Source organism: Protobothrops mucrosquamatus, unplaced genomic scaffold (genome assembly GCF_001527695.2).
Source record: "Protobothrops mucrosquamatus isolate PMUCROS unplaced genomic scaffold, P.Mucros_1.0 scaffold2638, whole genome shotgun sequence".
NCBI lineage: Eukaryota > Metazoa > Chordata > Lepidosauria > Squamata > Viperidae > Protobothrops > Protobothrops mucrosquamatus.
This window is the reverse complement of record NW_015388691.1, coordinates 33,869-54,235: the sequence shown is the minus strand read 5'-3', so window position 1 is coordinate 54,235 and position 20,367 is coordinate 33,869. Positions and strand designations below refer to the sequence as shown.

Genomic DNA, 20,367 nt, shown 5'->3' with positions numbered 1-20,367 from the left:
ATGCCCGTTGCTGGTTGGCTAACTAGCAACAGGGTCTTGCCAGCCAATGGAATTGTGTGATTACAAGCCAGGGGAATCCCATAAAAGAGGGCTCCCCTGGCCCAGAGAGCCAGTCCGGATTTACCTTATGCCTTGCCAATAAACCAAGAGCTGACTGTCACTCGACTCGTGTCTTACTGCCTGCGCGATCTAACACAACTCAAATCCCTCTTCAATACCTGAAGGATATTTCTGAGTAGCAGTGAAGTTTCTCTGGAACTGTAGAGATTCAATTGTCCTTGCATCAGGCTTTCATTGGGGATTTAAGAATAGCTTACAGGTAGTCCTTGCTTAATGATTGATCATTTTATAATGCTTTAGAGCAGGAGTCTTCAAACTTGGCCCTTTTATGACTTGTGGACTTCAACTCCCAGAATTCCTCAGCCAGGCACACTGGCTGAAGAATTCTGGGAGTTGAAGTCCACAAGTCATAAAAGGGCCAAGTTTGAAGACCCCTGCTTTAGTGGTACAATAGTCACGGAACTGGTACTTTACGGCCCATAAAGCACCACTGGCCATCGTAAATGATCACCCTGTTCCCCGCCCCCATGGTTGGGCAGGTCAACTAGTTGTGGCATTCCGTGGTTGCATGGTCACAATTCACAATGGGGGGTTTTATGCCAGTTTCTGGCATTTTTTTGTTGGTTTCACGCAAAAAAAAGTCCAATCAAATGAATGGGCTTGCTTAATGACCACCACTTTCAGACAGGGATGTTGAGTTACAAATCTGTGCACAAACAATCCTTCCCTCTAAAATCTGGCCTGGTTTAGCTAGCAAGGATAGGAACAAGAGAAAACAGAGAGAAACCCAACGCTTGAAATGCCAGGTTGCTCAGCTCTTACCACCAAGGATGTTTTATTTATGCAGATGAAATTCATAATCAATGGAAAAACACAGAGGTTTTTGAAAAGCTTCCATCCTTTACCCATCTAATTAGTTTTATTTTGTAAAAAAATATAAAATGGAAGCCATCAAAGGATCTTTCTAGAGAACAAAAAATGAAAGGAATAATTGGGTGTGAATGATTAATAAACATGAACTTACAGCCTTGATAATTACTTTCTAAAGGCAGACCAGATATTTCCCATAATTTCTTTAGTGGTTTTATCTGATTTAAAATTTATATATTGTTCAGAATGTATAAATACTGCATCTATCTACAGTGTATATTTTATAACTAATATTTAATTTTACACATTTCAGTTCATATTCCTGATTCTGTACAGAAGTGCAATTTTTAACATTGACGATCCATTGCTTGCTGTAATTTGGGCTGCTCAGATGTGCATCCATTCTGACTATAATGCTAAAATGGGGGGAAATTAATATTAAACAGCCCCTATATTCAAGAATCGTTCCAAAGCATTTATTTTTCTCCCCGTGCATTAAAGTATTCTATTTAGTAAAATCACTTTTTTTTCCAAATTTCATGGACATACGTCACCTCTGAATGTTGTCACAAATTGCCCTTCTCTATGTTAAATGAACTATTTTCTGAGGTGAAATATTTATTAATTTAAACTATCCGGTCCTTCATTAATTCACCCAAGGTTAAGGAAGAACATATACTATATTCTATAGAAATCATACTACAGCATTTTATAGCAGGTGCTTATCACTGTATAAATTAGTGCAATCTTAATCTAGCAAAATATTTATTTAAGAGTAAGCATCTCTGCTCTCATTATACTTTCTAACGTCTCTTTATTAAGATACAGATTTCATTGTATTTAAAGTGCAGTACCCATATTGCTTATTTTTCAAAAATTTTTCAAAGCCCTTCATCCAAAGGCTGGGATATATGTGAATACATCTTGGTTCAAGCCCAATGTTTGCATTTAGCACCAAGACCGAGAGGCATTAAAACCAATATCCTATTTCTTCATCAATTGTATGTTCATCAGCCTATTTTTCAGGGGGAAAAACCTACTTTTGTTGCTACTGTCCAATACCTAGGACCATAATACTATTACCAATTTACTACAGATTGCCGAAAGAGTTTTCATTGATTCCTGCTTAGTATGACATTTCACCTTAAAAGTGAAGAATAGGCGTTATCCCACAAAAGCCATTCTAACACTATACAGCGTCACTAAGCTACTGCTCTGCCAATATGAAATCTGCCTTTATTAGTGATACATTGCCACAGCAATGGCTGGATGATATCCTAAGGTCTTATAACTCACTAGTGTATAAGTAGCAAAGAATTTGTCTCTGTCCATGTGCTTCTGACTAACATTGTTAGGACTGAGCCTGAGAGAAGACAAATCAACCACCTATGTTTAATCTACATGAGCAAATGAAAACATCTCCAGCAGGCACTCATAACATTAGTCTCTCAGGAAATGGTTTTCCCAGAAATCATTCAGTAGAGATGAGAGAGTCAGTTTGGTGTAGTAGCTAAGGTACTGGCCTAGAACTCTAACCAGGAGACTGTGAGTTCTGGTATGACTGTGTGACCTTGGGCCAGTCACTCTCTCCCAGCCCAACCCACCTCACAGGATTGTTATGGAAGAAATAGGAGGATTATTAGGTATGTTTGCTGCCTTGAATTACTTATAAAGTTAATAAAGGTTGAAATTATTTTTAAAAAATCAAATAAATATAGTTCAGTTGGCAGAGAATCCAGAGATGGTCCTCTGATGAAGATATGGAGACATGGTCACCGTACATGGTCACTATATATAAAGATATGTAATCCTTATGATATTCATTGCTCTTGTAGCTTTTGAAGGGATTTAAAGGTGGAACACCACATTTTAAATAGATGTGGGAAATGAACTAGGGCCAGTATGAGGATATAAGCATTAATCCCTAGATCATTGTTGGGATCTGCTTTTTCTCCCCATATCCTCTTATCCATCACGTGGAGCTCATGTTTGAGTTAACATTTTTGAATACAGTACTGCATATACATGCATGTTTGTTTGTGAATATGTATGGTAAGGAGGTGGTAGAACCTGCTATGATTATGTGTTGCATTTGTAATACTGGAATTATCCAAACAGAAAGAAATTATTTTAATTAGATCTTCCTCACTCCTTGATTAGCATGAATGGTGAAGTTGTCTTGAGTCTCTAAAGTGCAGTGCTTTTTTTCTAAAAAAAAAAAAAAAAAGATGCCGGAACTCACACACGTCATACAACCCGCCTTGCCTACCCTACAAGGTTCCATCCAAAAAAGGTGCCGGAACTCCATTCTGGGCGTTCTATGAGAAAAAAAGCCCTGCTAAAGTGTATGCTATAATGCAATGTTTTAGTCTTCGAGAGGCTCCATGATTTGAGCAAGGAAGGAAGAACTTACTGTCCAATGATAGACACATTCAAACATACAATCTTATAGCTTTTTGTTATTGCAAAATCAAGGCTGCCTAGATAACACAGCAGCAAAATGGCAAGAGAGCAAAAATGCCCTATACTTTTTGCTTTGGGAAGCTATGATTCTCTGCAGCTTTATCTGTGGGGATGTGCTATGGCAGAGGTCCCCAACATTTTGGGCACCAGAGCCCGGTTATGTGGAGAGAGGTTTTTCCACAGACCGGAGAGTGCATGGTTTTGTGTGTTGCTTGCATCCCGCAGATGGGGCTTTGCTTGTTGGTGTAGACTGGTTGCTGGCATGCCACGGTCCATACCGGTCCATGGACTGGGGGTTGGGGACCCCTGTGCTATGGTATATCTATATTCTCTCATGTCTCTTTGTAACTTTCAATTGGAAGGTATAAGACAACAATTATTGAACCAAAGTAATTCAAATGAGCTAATTTACAGAAATCCAGCACTTACGAATGAAGTTTGGGAAAGGTGTCACCTCAGTGCCACCACGCCTTCTGACTACACTTCCCAGAAACCCATGGGCTGCATGTTGCAAGATAGGATGGGAGGACTGTATCTTCACCTTTTTTCCCACCTCCCTCTTCCCTCTGCATCCAATCAGCTGGTGGATAGGCAAATGGCAGTTGGCTGCCTTGGAACCGAGGTTGACAATTGAAATAACAATGATGGAGATGAAGGAAGGAGGTGAAGTAAGGATGAGAGAAAGACTCAGAAGCTCTGGGGAGCGCCAGAGGTTGATGGGTGAGCCCTTCCTCCTTAAAGAGAGGGGGCCCTTATGGACATGCTGGGACGGAGAGTAGGGGTACAGTTTTCCTCACAATTTCACTGATCACCGGAAGAGGAATGATTTCCAAACTCCCTGCCAGATTCCCACAAGTAACATCAATGGGGAATCAAGCAGGAAGTTGGAAGTCACTCCTGCTCCCAATCCTTTTTTTGCCCACCCATCCTCATTCTCTTTCTCTATTTAAGTAAGGAAATATGTGTCTCTGAAAGGATAATCCAAGAGCGCATCAGCTGTTTAATATGAAGTAAGACTGACCTCTAGTGAAAATATCCAGCACTTCAACTCATTTGTTTTCCTTCTTCACCTGACAATAACTTTTGTTATTTTAAAAAAAGCTCCTTAGCTTTGGGTCCTCAGATTTCATACTGAGGTCTCCTCGCAATGAAGGAAAAAGGCATTCACAGGGATCTGCTTTTGTGGATCAACTTCTATTACAGACGGTGCACAAAGTGTGATCATCTGTTAATATGAAAAAAATGTAGTAACTGTTGGATCTTTCCACAACATAAACTTTATGTGGATTGTGCCAAAAGGATGATTATAACAAGCAACTTTGGAAAAAGGGGCTGGTTAGAAACAAAGGAAGCTGCTTTGGATCCCTAATCTGTTTAGCAAAACATTATCTGCACTGCAGTGCCAAGAACTGAATCTGGGACCAATTCCTGGTTTTGCAACAGAGGTAAAATACTGTATGCACCCTTCCTTTCTGATCCTTCCCTAAATAACTTGATTAAAAGACTGATGTTTCTGTGATAGAAACATGAGCCACAGCTTCTATTTGGCTAACCCAAAAAATGCCACTATAAATATGGAGAAGTACGTGACCATACATTTGCTGCAAACAGGAACAAAATTCCCTGCTGATAATATCATATGCCGTATTGTGATGTCATGAGATGATCATATTTATCTCACTGTAGACCTCCTATTATGACATCACACACTGGAGGTCAGGCAGTTATAATCTTCACACATCACAGAAGTGTATTGGAAAGACAGAATGGATGCTATTTTGATGCATATGGAAAGCAGGGTGCTTTTTTGTGCATGTAACTTTTTGGTATAAATTAGAAGAAGGAAACCAACACAATTCTTTCGAAATACGTCCAATTATCACACTGTTCTTTCAGTGATGGATGGGAAACGCTCTGTGCGAAGATGTCCTGCTCAAGCACCGCCAGCTTTTCAAGATAACTCTAATGAGCAAGGTAGTAGTACCAGGGCAACAAGAGGATCAGGCAAGACCCAGACAAACAAGTAAGAGGGATGCATGCATTTATATTTAGGTACTGCAACGTAACAAATGTATCTGTGAAAAAGAATCTAGGAGAGTCGTCTTCAAATTAATGCTCTTGTTTTGAGGCCTCAATCCCCAGCACCACCAACCGCTCCCTCAATTTTCGAGTCAGCTACAATTGTACAGTATAGCTTCCTACAGATGGAGAAGACATTATGAATGACTACATGATTGCACATGTGCTGCTGCAATTCATTAATTGCTTGTAAATGATTCTCTAATTGCATCACTGGGTTTCCAAATGTGTTCCTTTAAATCCTGAATTTTCCCAGTCATATCCAGAAATCAGTTGCTGAGGAGGACAATAACCAAAGATAAGCTGCCAAAAGGCCTGGGTGCCAGTATCTGTTTTCCACTGTGCCATACAACAATAAGGAAGTTTTCAGTGCACTTTAGGATTCATATTTAGTTTGTCATAGTTTGGCATCTGGGCCAAACTAGCCTGGCCATATCACTAAGCAAAGCAGGGGTAGGCAACCTTGGCTCTTTTATGACTTGTGGACTTCAACTCCCAGAATTCCTGAGCTATCATGGCTGGCTCAGGAATTCTGGCAGTTGAAGTCCACGAGTCATAAAAGAGCCAAGGTTGCCTACCCCTGGCAAAGTATAAATGTTTTTTTTTTAAACCAAACTCCTCAATCTTCTGCAATGAGCCATTGGACAATGACTCAGTTAGCGAACAGTGATGGAGAGGATTTCCTAGGAATAGTACATTCAAAAGAATGTAGGAGTAGCAGATGCCATAACATTATTTGCATAAGATAAAAAGGACCTATGAAAAGATACCCCATGCCATATATTGAAATATACCTTAATATAATAAAACTGTAAACATTCAAAAGAAGAACATTGGAGATTGGAATTTGCCACAGAAATCTACCAATAAAACAATAGACTGTGTGATGAACATGGAATTTGGCATTTCTTAAAAATCTTAAAAGTTGATCTAGGAACTTTGACTGATGGATCCAGGAGAAGAGCCTTCTCTGCTGTAGCGCCAACATTCTGGAACATTCTGCCCCTTCCCTCCCCGCCCCGCCCCCGCGGGTGAGGTTTGTCCCCATCCTCCTATCCTTCTACAAGAGCCTAGGGACTTGGCTTGCCCGGTTGGCCTAGGGCAGGGGTAGGCAACCTTGGCCCAATAAGGAAGTACATCACTGAAGGTGTTTGCTAGACTAACTTGCTGGCCCCACCTTCCCTCTGTGCTTCCCCTCTGCTCATCTTTTTAATTTCATACTTCCATTGTTACTATACTTCCATTGTTTATTGTTTCATTCCCTTGCTATTGTAATTTTTAAATTTTTAATCATTTCCCCCCCATTTTAATATTGTAAGCCACCCAGAGTACTCCACAATGACATGGGCAGCAAATAAAGTTAACAAACAAAACAAATCTTTATTCATAGTATGTAACAAGAAATTGCAAGAAATTCTGCAAGAAATTCAAAGCAATGTAGATGATATTGAGAAACTGGAATGAAGAGTTATCTGGATATGAAGAGGGGAAAGTGACTTAGAGCGTGTGAGGGTGCCCAATACCATCTAATGGCACAACCTTAAATCAAATTAATTGTAATAACATATTGTTAACCTATTGTTAACAGAGGGCTTTGAAGTTTAACTTTGCTGTTCATTAACTTTTTCAAGCAACTGGGAAATCAGGAGATTCAGGCAGTTCAAATGAGTATAAAGGAGTATAAAGATTTATTGCAAGGGTAAACTCTTTACAAGAATCTGGCCAACTGACCATTAAGGGAAATGTGTGAGAGATAAGAGAGGAATTTGAGGTGAATTGCACTTAGGTCTCTTGTGGATGCGCAGGGACTCATGACTTATGATGTGTTTGACTCCTCCCTCAGCCTCAGCCTGGTCTTCTCCTACATATTGTTAACTATTTTTTCTTCTTACATATAATGTATGACAGGTCAAATTGGGTTGCAAATAGATGTAGAAGTATATAAATCTAGAACCTGTTTTGCAAGGGAGAAAACTATTGCTGCAATATATTTGTCAGTGCTCAATAGAAGGGATATGTGTTTTTCTTTTTTGTCATTTTAACTCACATCTTTTTTTAAATGTTTTAATCCAGTTTTGTTTTGTTTTTGTTATTTTTCCCCCCTTTGTATTTTGCATTTTAATTTTTTGAATAAAATAAAAAAAATATTGGAAAAAAGTATAATCTTAATGTACACATCTCCCCTAATAGTCCAGATACTGTATTAACGTGAACACAAATGAACAATGAAAACAATACAATGAAACTTTGGGAAAGATGGATTTATTGTAACAACAGGGTTAAAAGATTTTTCACACCTCCCTTGGACTCTGTCTGCACCTGCCCAAGATAGGTACATCATGTTTGGGAAACCATAGGCTAGAACCAACATTTAGGAATAGCAAATACTGTAGTATTTTAATATGCCTTGTTGCCACAATGGATGGCACTAAGGACACTAAGGAACATCATTATTGGGATAATGTATTGTATTTCAGGCAGCCTCCAAATTACAGCTATAAAGTATGAATAAAGTTTTAATCAGGAGCCGTAGTGGCACAGTGGTTAGAATGCAGTATTGCAGGCTAACTCACTGCTCACTGCCAGAAGTTCGATCCTGATCAGTTCAAGGTTAGCTCAGCCTTCCATCCTTCTGAGGCCAGTAAAATGAGGACCCAGATTATTGGGGGCAATATGCTGACTCTGTAAACTGCTTAGAGAGGGCTGTAAAGCACTGTGAAGCAGTACATAAGTTTAAGTGCTATTGCTAAACGCTAAAGGGTTGGTATTTTTACCGGTGATTACACATGGTGCCCCAACATAACATGTACATTTGTAGAGCATCGGCGATCATTTGTAACTCTTCTTCTTTCAGCTGGTACCTGCTTAATTCTTCAGGAGGTGACCCCAGGACGTCTACTACCTCATCTAGCCAGATGTCTTCAATTTACGATCAGGGAGAAGAAAATGGGCGTAAGTGCCAGAAATATTTAGGCTTTGAATACCCACTAATGATTAGAGGCCAGAGATTTTAAAAAAAACAACCAGAAAAAAATATGTCAGGATTGCATCTTGAATCGTTTTGCTAGTTTAGATCTATACAGTATATACAAATCCATTAAAGAGTTAAGCTTTTCAGTATGGGCTTGACAATGCATAATTTTACTGTTCCCCTTATATCTTCTCTCTAGCAACTGATCTATTCAAGAGGGCCTAGACATAAGAATAGAAACTAAAGGAAACTACTGTGCAGATTGTAGAAATATATATTGATGCAGATGGAAGTCAGAGCAGCTGCTGCCAATCCAATCTGTAATCATTGATACAGATCAGGGGTGTCAAACTGCCGGCCCACAGGCCAGATGCATCATAGCGAAACTACGCCCACCCCATTGCCAGCAATGGGAAGAAAAGTCACGATACGTCGCAACACGTCATGTGACGTTGTGAGTTTGACACCCCTGATATAGATGATAGTGATGACTGGATAATAAGATGAGTTTTCTTTGGCAGGAGGTTTTACCAGAGAAGTCATTGCCGGTGAGAGTTGCTATAGCCAGTTCTCATCTAATTCCACAGCTTCATCTGAAAGGAGTACGCTGAGTATGTATCTAGCAGTTCCACTTTCCTCTGCAGCATTCCTAAAATGTGCATTTGACAACTAAAGTTATCCACGCAGAAGCTAGACAGCCTTACAATCAGGGATGGAAATTACTCTTCCAAGACACCTTCCAACTTTAGAATATCATGATGGGTCAAATATTATTATATTTTATCTTGTGGTACCCAGTACCAGTTCTGTAGTACAGAATGTTACATGCTCATCCAAACCTATAGTAAGCTGTAGATGCAGGAATGACAGACTTGAGACCACCTCCATCTATCTTTCCCATCTACTGTATGTCTTCCTACATGTAGAAAGGGACAGTGTGTCTCAGAAAACTTCCATTTCTAAGGCTGCCCACTGGACATGATAATTTTCTGACTTAGTGTGAAAGTCTTAAAATATATTATTAAGATGCCATTTTTTTAAAGAGTAGGATTTCATTTCAGGAATTCCACCAACAGTTTTGGCGGACATTTAAAATTAAAGTCCCTTATGATACAGTCCAGAAGAAAATTATCTTAAAAAGTCTAACTGAAATAAACATTTAATTCTAAAAGTTCCTCTGATTTTAGTAAGATTTAAGAAGACCTAATCTCTGCTGGGTTGCACCTAAGGTCAGTAGTGATTGGCTATATCCAGATATTCAGATTAACCCACTTCATTGTATAATTCTGCACACCAGTAATTTGGAGAGCCTTATTTGTTAAAATGGGATGCAAAACTAGATCTCACCGCGACCTAACATTTTGTTTTGGGTTTTAATGTTGACTAGATCCCACCACTTACTAAAATAGGATTTGATCCTATATCTCATGGTGAATGAGGATGACATGATGAATCATATACAGCAATAGCATACATGGTGCATACAAGAAATAATATTAACTGGTATATTTGCTAAGAGTTTGTATTGTGAATTTACCAGTGTTATTTAATTTTTTTTTCTAGGAAGGTATTAATTATCTTCATACTTACTGTCCTCAGCAGATCAGATGAACAAAAAAGTATATTCCCAATTATTTTATGAACCAACTGCTTAAATGTTTTGTGAATTGTTCTGTTTCACAGAAACCATATGCTGCATTCCCAGCCTTATTGTATATTCTGTTATCTGCTTTCTTCGAAAACTTTTACAATCCTGCTGCTGTGCAAGGTAAGTAGCAATGTAAAAATGTTCAAAAGCTCCTTTGGAAAGAAATCAAAATCAAGACAGCTAACTTTGCATCTGATAGTCTCCATTACAGAAGATCTACCTTGGGTGGGGTAGAGGTTGGAAATATCAAATATTTGATGTGTTTTGACATGGAAGACTTTAAATAGGCTAAAGCAGAGGTCCCCAACCTTTTGGGCACCAGGGACCCGTTCAGTGGAGAGTGGTTTTTCTGCGGACCAGAGGGGGCATGGTTTTGTGTGCTGCCTGCATCCCGTGGATGGGCTTTGCTTGTTTGTGCGGACCGGTTGCTGGCATGCCACAACCCAGTACTGGTCCATGAAGCCCTGGGAGCCCTGGGCTGAAGAGCTGTTACCCTCACACGTTTCTTATTTTAATTGTCTTAATACACTTTCCGTACTTTAAATATTAAAATAAAATTATGTTACTTGTTTATAAATCCATGTTATACATTATAATAATGTATTATTTTTAAGTTTATGAAATATCCCACTATTTTATTGCATTTTAATGAAGCATTTTATGCATTTAATTACCCTGCAATTAACTTTCTCCCTTCCTTGACTCTAAAAGTAACAGATTCTGCAACATCTCCTTTACAGTTCCTCTCTCACTCTCTTCCTGATCCTAAATCCCTCCCTCTAAATTCAATTCCCTCTTCTCTCAGATTCTCCAAATCTCAAATCTCCTCCAGCCAGCTTACTGGGTGATTTCTCTGGTGGTGAAAATTGTCAACCTTGTTCTACCCACACCGGCTGAGATACCCTCTGAAGCCTTTGGATGGCTTCAAACTCTCGCCTCCATTACTTGTAGGAAGAAAGATGAGGCTTGTGTTATCTCTTCCTTTACTGCTTATTCACAAATAGTCTTTCTGCTGATCCTCCTGCTGGTTTTCAACCACTCTTCTTTTTCTTTCCCTCTCTCTTCTGCTTTTCCATGTCTCAAATGTGTGACCTTAACATGCTTCTGAGCTCATTCTATGCCTAGCCACAATTCTGGTTTATTTCCCCTTCCTCTCCCTGATCTTGTTAGGAGCTGGTTAAAGTATAATCCCAGAGGCAGGAGGTCTAGAAGAGCAAACTCTTCTACATTCTGTGATTTAGCTTAACATTTCAACTTTTTCCTAGTTTACACCAATTTTATTGCAATCACTTGGATTTTATTTACCGTCCTTGAACAATGAATGGTAATACCTCTGGAAGTTACCAAGCCTAAGCAGTAGGTAGATGCAGAGCAAAATCAACAGTAAAGAGGGAGAAATAAAATTGGGGTTAACTGCTCGCATCATGCTACTACTCAGGTCCGTTACTGAGCAGAATCTTGGTACCAAAGCTATATAATGAGGTCTAATTGCTGAGAGGCTTAATTCACAATCATTTACTCATTCTATGATTTATCACTACATTTTTTAAGAAACAACAGTGATGTTCACATTTGCTGTCTAGAAAGGGGAAGACACTATTGGCCCTAGAAAGCAATGTGTTTGTAATACGAAGTTTTGAGGTGGGCTAAGGACTGTAGGGTCTCTGAGAATTTTTTTTTAACTCTGAACATAGAGATGGTAGCATAGAGATGATAGCAGTGTAAAGTGCTATGGATATCTAGAGCAAGCATGTGTCAGGAGTTGGAAGGGATCTTGGAGGTCTTCTAGTCCAACCTCTTGCTCCTACACCATTTCAGAGAAATGGCTGTCCAGTCTCTCCTTAAAAGCCTCTAGCGATGGGGCTGCAAAACCTCTGAACGCAAGCCATTCCACTGGTTGATTGTTCTCACCATTAGGAAATTTCTCCTAGGTTCTAGGTTTGCATAAAAGATATGCCTTACACATCAAGATATCTGATTTTAGACTGAATAATGGCCCAATAATTCAAAATCTGTATGCATCCAGAGCAGACCATGATAATATACAAAGGACAAATATGTGTCATGATGCAAACCTTGGCCTTTCATACTCCCCAAAATCACGGGATAATGCAAAAGTCATGTGGCTTGCATGATGATACATATTTCATCATTTGCCCTCCACCTGTCAACATGGCTGCCTCTTTCTATATAGTTTTGGATTGCTCTCAGTCGGTGAAGATATGTGGAGGGCAGAGGGAATGTCCTTGAAAGATAGGAAATAGAGTCACTACGAAGGCAATAGTTAGGTAAACAGGCTTGAGCCCAGGTCAAGAAAATAATGTGAGAATACATCTCAGGCAGGTCCCTTCCCAGGTCACAAGAAGACAAAATGAAGGAGGAGGAAGCACATTGACTTACAAGATTATGTTAGTATAGCTTTACAATAAAACATCCAAATGTATATGGTCTTGGTTTCTTAGTCTTGTCCACCTTAAAAACTGACAATATTATGTCATATCAATCCATTCATTCTGTATGATGATCTTATTCTAATTTATTCCAGTAGCCTCTTCCCTTTGCTTAAGAAAGTAAGAACCAGCTAAGGTCAAGCAATGTAATAATCTGAGCATTGCCTAGAATTTGATGCTTAGGAGAAAATGACTTCTTTTACATGCAGGCAATTTGCACCTCTGTCTCTGCATGTCCGGTCTGGGAAAGACCCCTGTGTAAAATCTAATAATGCTACTAACAACTTAAATGGTGCTGAACTGGTTGAACTCAATATACTCAACTTCCTAGGTGTTTGCTCCCTTTCTCATGCAATAGCTAGTATAGCCATAATGCATGATGTGATACCATTGGCACAGGAGGCTGAGGAAACACCCTGTTTGATGACATCACATCATGCATTGTTTTATGGCAGACATCAAGCAAGGAAGAGATGAGAGAGAAAAAGACATGAAGTAGCAGCAATCCTCAGAATGACTTGTTAATAAACCTCTCTGGTTAGGAAGGGAACCAATAATGCCCTGGGGTATCCTTCACTATTATCAATATTCCTATTCTTTTCCTTTGCAATTTCTAAGAATTGTTCCGTCCATTGACTTTCATCTAATCATCCTGTCTTCCTCCTCAGAAACCAAAATCCTATGGCAAACTGTGTGAAATGCTTGACATTCCTCATCATAGCTGTCTTAGTCATTTATGGTAAGTATTCATTGTTCCACTTGAGATTTGAGAAACATTTGAATAGCGGCAGGTTCTCATGAATGTAACATAAAAGGTGCTCATGTCAAGCATCTGAGTGTCAGAAGTCCCAATGTGCCAGAGATAAAGGCATCCTTTATCCCAGGGGTTCTCAACCTTGGCAACTTTAAGACTTGTGGACTTCAACTCCCAGTTGCCAAGATTGAGGACCCCTGCTTAATCCAAAAAAGTTCATGTTCTAACCCAAGTCACATGGGCAAGGCAGAAGTTCAGGAGGGTCCATTTATTGCTCACTTATCACAGTGACAAACAACCCAGGATGGTGCCAATGATGCTCTGCCCCAGCCCTCAGTTTTCCCTCAGTCTGGGTTCACAAACTAAGTCCCAGTTGACCCATGAGGCAAGAGGGAGGTAATAATACCAACAAGTCCAAAGTTCCAGCAATCAAAACACAGTCTAAGAGTCCGAAGTCTGAGAGTCAAGTCCAACTCCAAAGTTCAAGGAACAGGATCCAGGGAAGCCAGGAAGAAGCACATCAAAACAAAGAATTGTTCCCGGCAAACACATCTTCCTCAGCATCTGGTTAAATTACTCTTCCCAGCTTTCCTTGTGAGAAAGGCTGGGGCTGCTTCCTTGCAAGCAACCTCACTGACCTCCTCTGTGCCCCTCTCTGCTCTGTTCTCCTCGTCGACAGATCAGTGGGAGAGGCAGGTGTTCCTCGTCAGAGATGGTCTGGAGCCTGTTATCTCTGTTGACCCCCTACAGCAGCTCTTCTCCTGCAGGAGGCTCCCCATCAGGTTGCCCCCCTTCACCTGCCAGACGGCCCTGGAGCTGCCTTGTCCTCAGCTTCTGGACTCTCCACTCATTTGGAGAAGACTTCCTCCCTGTTGGATGGTCCTGGCTCCAACTTCTCCTCCACCAAAACAGGATCCGACAAAGTCATGAGACACCTACCGATTCTTGCAGGACGAATATGCATGAAAGTGCACAGCAGAAGTATCCAACCTGCATGCAAGGGCGCGTTATTGTACACCTTATGCCTACTCACCCTTTTCTCAGCAGATACAGATTTTTCTCCCATTGCTGAAAGAGATTCTGTAATTTGGGTAGGTGGTTGAAGTAGAAGAAGTTGGGAGTTTGAATGGCAAGTATTGGTAGGAAGAAGTGAATTTTTAAATGCTCCTTCAGGTAGTGGGAGATGGCTATGTGTGGTGATATCTTTCTTATATTCACTTCTATATTACTCTGTGTTTATAAAACTAGTCTTCCAAGCTTTTCTACTTTTTCAAAATGGAGGAGAGAAAGTGTCCAGTAAAGTTACTAAAAAGGACTACCGTAATTTACTTCTTGAAGAGTTTTGAGAAAAGAGAACAGAGACTTCTTTCCTAATAGTCTTCTAGTATGTTGCATGTCTGCAGTCCTGCCAGAGGCACAAAAGTAAAGATAGTCCTCCGCTTACCACCACGGTTGAGCCCAAAATGTATGTTGTTAAGTGAAATTTGTTAAGTGAGTTTTGTCCCATTTTATGACCTTTCTTGCCACAGTTAAGTGAATCATTGCAATTAAGTTATTAACACAGTTGTTAAGTGAATCTGGCTTCCCCATTGACTTTGCTTGTCAGAAGGTCACAAAAGCTGTTTCCTACATGATCCTGGGACACTGCAGCCGTCATAAATATGAATCAGTTGCCAAGTGTCTGAATTTTGATCATGTGACCAGGGGAATGCTGCAACAGTCATAAGTGTGAATAACAGTCATAAGCCACTTTTTTCCAGTGCTGTTGTAACTTTGAATGGTTATTAAATGAACTGTTGTAAGTCGAGAACTATCTGTACTAAGAAAAGTGCATGGACATATCCATGGTTAATAGCCATTAAACATAACTCAAAGGAGATTCCAGTAGAGAAAAGTTCCCTGAATATGGTCTCCAATACAAGTCCGAAAATTTGGAAGAGTAAACCTTTGGACCCAGTGACTGACCTAGATTGGATCAAAGGAGATTTTATATTTACTAAACTAGATTCCAAGGCTGAGCTGAAAGTTGTTCTGTAATAAATCCCAATTAAAAGATTCTAGGTGAGAGTCATGTAATTTCAAATTGGACTTGCAATGTGAAAAGGTGAGTCTATGAATCTGCACTTGGGCAATTCCCTCTGTGTGAAATAACCAGGCTGACTCTGTGCAACTTTAGCAATTTCTTGGACATGAAACTTCAAGTTAAAAGGCATTTGTAGAGTTAATTGTACAAACATTTCCCATTTTTGCTTATTTCTTACAGGTACTGTTTACTGCATTTGTCAATATCTGCAATTATCAGATGGCCTATCATCAAAGGTAAATACCATTCCACATAATAGACAGAAATGGAAGTAATCAAAATGGTTTTGGGCCAGACTGGGCAACTCATGGAGAATTTGGGAAGCATGCAGTGGGCCTCAAAACAAAATGGCTGCCACACATAAAGAGCCTTCCTTAGTAGTGATTCTCAACGGAAACAAGCCCTTGCTGAATAATGAGGCCATTATAATGGAGGTGCTGTTCACATTTACTTTCTTGGATTTTGCGGCTGCCAGAGATGTTGTATCTGGAAGACAGCAAGTGAATTTGTGTATATATTGGACTGGGGACAATATTAATCTGGCATCATGGATATGACAGTTAAAACCTGGATTTCCTTTTTTAAAAAAATAAAATAATGGCTCAGATAGCAATGCTGGCTCCTCTACTTTAGCATTCTCCAATAATGGGTGGTCCTTGTTTAGTGACTGCAATTGGCAAACTACAAGTTGGTTGTTCAGCAAAGCTGCCACTAAGTGAAAAAAATCACATGACCACAATTCTGCTTATTATTTTACTTCAGCTTTCCCTTGTTTTACAGCACGGGTGTCAAACTCGCCGTGTCAGATGACGTGTTGTGACATATCGTGACTTTTTTTCCATTGCTGGAGCTGGGGTGGGTGCAGCCTCTATATGATGCAACCGGCCCATGGGCCGGCAGTTTGACACCCCTGCTTTACAGCAACAGAAGGATACAACCCCAAACAGCTGTGTGAGCTCAAACAGTGTGGAAGGAGTTGGGAACTCAAGTTATGAAAAAACCTGGGGAAAAGGCCAAATCATATACCTCTTTTCCCCTATTCTCCACCATTTGAAATGCTCATCCTGGCACTGGAATAATTAGAAAGAAGGGAATTAATGTTTGTATTTACATTCATTGGACAGTGAGCAGGCACACAATGAGGAATACACATTGAAAGAAGTGTAGCTGCTAGCTTCTTAGTAGGCATGTGCCTTCAGGGTGAAACTAATTAGGATTTCGTCAGTTCCAGGTAGCAGTTGCCAGTAGGCTGTAATCAACTAATTAAGGTTACACAGCTAAGCTTGTTAAGTTGTTCTCAGCAGTTTTGGAGAAAGCACTGCTACACAAACAAAAAGTTCAGGAAGTGATAGCTTGCTTGAGTTTGGTATAGAGATTAAAGTGCTGGTTTAGAAACCAGGAGTCTGTGAGTTCTAGTCCTGCCTTAACCATGAAAGCCAGCAGGGTGACCTTGGGCCAGTCACCCTCTTTCAGCCTAACTCACTTCACAAGGTTGTCATTGTGGAAAAAATAAAAGGAAGAAGGTGCGTTGGATATGTTTACCGCAATGGGTTATTTGTTAAAAATAATGAAAAATGGGATACAAACAAGCAAACACAAATAAAAATCTCTTGGCTCCATGAGGGGGTATGGGATAAGCAAAAGGCAGTGTGAACATGTAACCAAATGATGTTGCAAAGATAAATATGGGTATTGGTCCCAAAGTTACTTTTTCATCATCATTGTGATTGTAAATTGTCACTATCTGAGGCAATCACTAAATGAAGAAAGACTATCTGTAATAAGTATGATAATATTGTAATCTGCTACATACTTCTGGCTGGGTAAGTATGGAATTGAAGTTAAGTATATATATTTTTCTAAAATGGTCATAGATTATGGTTAATTATGGTGGGGTCTGCATGTTATAAATTGTTTGACTGTTTATATTAAAGTTGGATCATATGTTTATTTTCCTTCCAATAGGAACTTACAAAAGTGTATGAAACTGAGCTGAATGAACTCTGGTAAGGCTATTCCACATCCCTCCAAAATATCTTAAAGAAAAAGACTTTACTCATTAATTAAATTTATAAGATGCTTCAATCTATCATGACTCTGGGCAGTTTTCAAAATACAATAGTAAAAAGAAGAATGTACCTAAGCTTTTAAAAAAAAAAAAAGTCTGGAGATCCTCATCCAATAATAAACCAAAACTCCACAACGAGGTCTCTTCTTCCTTCAAACCTAAGATATAGAAGAAAAGTCATGGTTTATGGTTTGTATAAATAAGGTCAGGATGGGAGCTGTACAAATCTCAGTGGGAATGTGGCTTATTTAAATGCAGCAGTATCCAGCCAGGCTTAGACAAGCAGGAGCCATCCAGGACAGGCCTGTCCAACCTTGGCAACTTTCAGACTTCAACTCCCAGAATTCCCCAGTCAGCCATGCCCTGGTCTAAGAGTTTTGGCCTCAACCCTCATGTGCATTAGGATTAAAACAGTAGGCTGACCAATCCCATCCTTGGTTTGAATGAATTCTTATCCCTTGCTGGAAACTTTGGAGGAAATCTTAAGGCTGAAAACACATTGAAAGACTTCTCTGAACAACTATGCATTTGCTTTTGGTTAGAGATCACAGTACACAATTCTTTTGTCCCTGGGATAAAATATTTAAACTGGAATCCTATGTCTCTTTCTTTGAAAGGCTAAGTTCCACTGAGTTCAATAAGATTAATTCCTGAGTACCTATGTTTAAGGTATTGGATTCAGGCATGCTTAATATTACACTTTCCTGAACCTAGCATCCTTCAGATTCAGGAAAAATGCCTTAATGTCCTGGCTTATGTACCCACAATAATAGGCTGGTGCATTGCAGGCCCAGGAATGGTCTGGCAAACAGTTATGATTACAGGCAGTCCTCAACCTACGACCACAATTGAACCCAAAATTTTTGTTGTTAAGCGAGACATTTGTTAAGTGAATTTTGCCCCATTTTATGATTATCTTGCTATACTTGTTCAGTGAAACACTGCAGTTTGTTAAGTTAGTAACACAGTTGTTAAGTGAATCTGGATTCCCTATTGACTATGCTTGTCAAAATGTTGCAAAAAGGGGATCACAGAACACTGGGACACTGCAACTGCCATAAATATGAGTCAGTTGCCAAGCATCAGAATTTTGATCACGTGACCATGGGAATGCTGCAATGGTTGTAAGTGTGAGAAATGGTCATAAGTCACTTTTTTCAGTGCCGTTGTAACTTCGAACCATCACTAAATGAACCTGTACTTACATTAGTCTGCTGCAAAGATCTGGGCAACACTAGATGGCAGTAACAGTAGTATGGTTTGTATCCTTTTGCTGCCATTTAAAAAAAATTCAGAGTTTTGCAGCCTGTATATAATCCTGACAATCAGTTTTTCCCCCTTTATTCCAAGGAAATCACAACATCTGCTTGAAGAACAATTCCATGAAATTCAGGGTCTTAAAAAAGAGATGGATCACATGCATTCTGAGATCGGCAGCATCAGGAAAGGCATCTTACAGTCCACAAAGCAAATCCTTGAGGAAAGTGACTTTCCAGGAGAGAAGAAAGTAGGAAGCTGAAACTAATCTCAGAAATTCTGTGGTTTTCTATCTTTCCAGTTTATTGTTTTCCTTTTCACATCTATTGCTACCGTAGAATGTCATTTTTTTTCTTTTATGAAACCTAAAGTCTGTTAGGCTTGTTCTCATGCCCAGTCTCAAGAGTACCAAATATGCTAACAAATACAGTAGGGAAAACATTGAACCACAGGAAGGATCTCTTTCCTGCTGCAAAGGATATGTTATAATGTCATACTGGGCACTAATATCCCAAACTGCATCCAGTTTTGGTCGCCACAATATGAGCAAGATGTTGAGAAACAGTACATAGAAAAGCAACAAGGATGACTGGGGGACTGGAGGCTAAAACATACAGAGAATGCTTACAAGAATTGGCTATATGTAGTCTAATGAAAAGAAGGACTAGGGGTGACATGATAGCACTATTCCAATATTTGAGGGGCTGCCAGAAAGATGAGGGAGATCAACCTACTTTCCAAAGCATCACAAGGCAAAGCAAGAAACAATGGATGGAAACTAATCAAGGGAAGAAGCAACCTAGAACCTAGGAGAAATTTCCTAAGGGTTGAGAACAATCAACCAGTGGAATGGCTTGCCTTCATCACTGGAGGCTTTTAAGAAGAGACTGGACAGCCATTTCTTTGAAATTAAATAGGGTCTCCTACTTGAGCAGGAGGTTGGACTAGATGACCTCCAAGGTCCCTTCCAACTCTGTTATTCTATGAAAGGACTAAATAGGCTTGTGTGGTGTACAGTTAGCTCTTTTATATGCTTAAATGTCTTTAGCAGGGACATAGTGTGCTCTGTATGACGGCTGTTGTCTGCTTAGCTAAGGAAGTGCCAGGTGTTCAACAACATGAGGCAAATAGTAGGACTACTGGATCTGGCCTGGAAAGGTTTGGACAACCCCTAGATAGAGGTTTCTTACCACCTGTGACAGTGATACTCATAATAAAGGATGTTCTAGTATGTTTGAAGTCTTTATGGCCAAGACAAAGCAATTAGTGGTTTGGAAAGTTGGGTGGCATAGAAATTTAATAATAAATAAAAGTATGGGATTACCAGTTAACAAAAAGTTCAAGGGAAATTTGTCGATCTCCAACCTGCTACTTGACATATTCTGGCTGGATGAATTGATGGTCCTATGAATTATTGAATCACCTCTCCTTTCTACCCACTTTTCTTCAGAAGTCCCAGCCTTCACATCAAAAAAAAAATGTAGGCATTGCACGGAGATTTTTGCACTGACATAAAGTTTTGTCTTTTGACATTGGCCCCAAAGTGCCTTTGACTAGAGCTCTCAAAATGAAATGCTATCTTTCGGTGGTCTGAAAGATTTGAAGAGATCAACTGAGTAATTTCTTAGAGAAAGCAGGAAGGATATTTGAAGTAGAGCTCTCAG

At 39.7% G+C, this 20,367-nt stretch overlaps 1 protein-coding gene across 1 annotated transcript in view; it reads left to right on the top strand.

Moving 5' to 3' along the window:
• Positions 1-4,037: 4,037 nt before the first annotated feature.
• The window catches only part of LOC114923259 (SUN domain-containing protein 3-like), a 30,515-nt gene continuing 14,185 nt past the window's right edge, over positions 4,038-20,367 (top strand). Inside the window, exons 1-9 of the mRNA XM_029285975.1 lie at positions 4,038-4,113; positions 5,290-5,416; positions 8,327-8,424; positions 10,127-10,211; positions 13,210-13,280; positions 15,559-15,614; positions 17,344-17,384; positions 18,797-18,953; positions 19,795-19,861. Of these exons, the coding sequence (XP_029141808.1) occupies positions 4,038-4,113; positions 5,290-5,416; positions 8,327-8,424; positions 10,127-10,211; positions 13,210-13,280; positions 15,559-15,614; positions 17,344-17,384; positions 18,797-18,953; positions 19,795-19,861 (778 nt within the window). The remainder of the gene's footprint in view (positions 4,114-5,289; positions 5,417-8,326; positions 8,425-10,126; positions 10,212-13,209; positions 13,281-15,558; positions 15,615-17,343; positions 17,385-18,796; positions 18,954-19,794; positions 19,862-20,367) is intronic.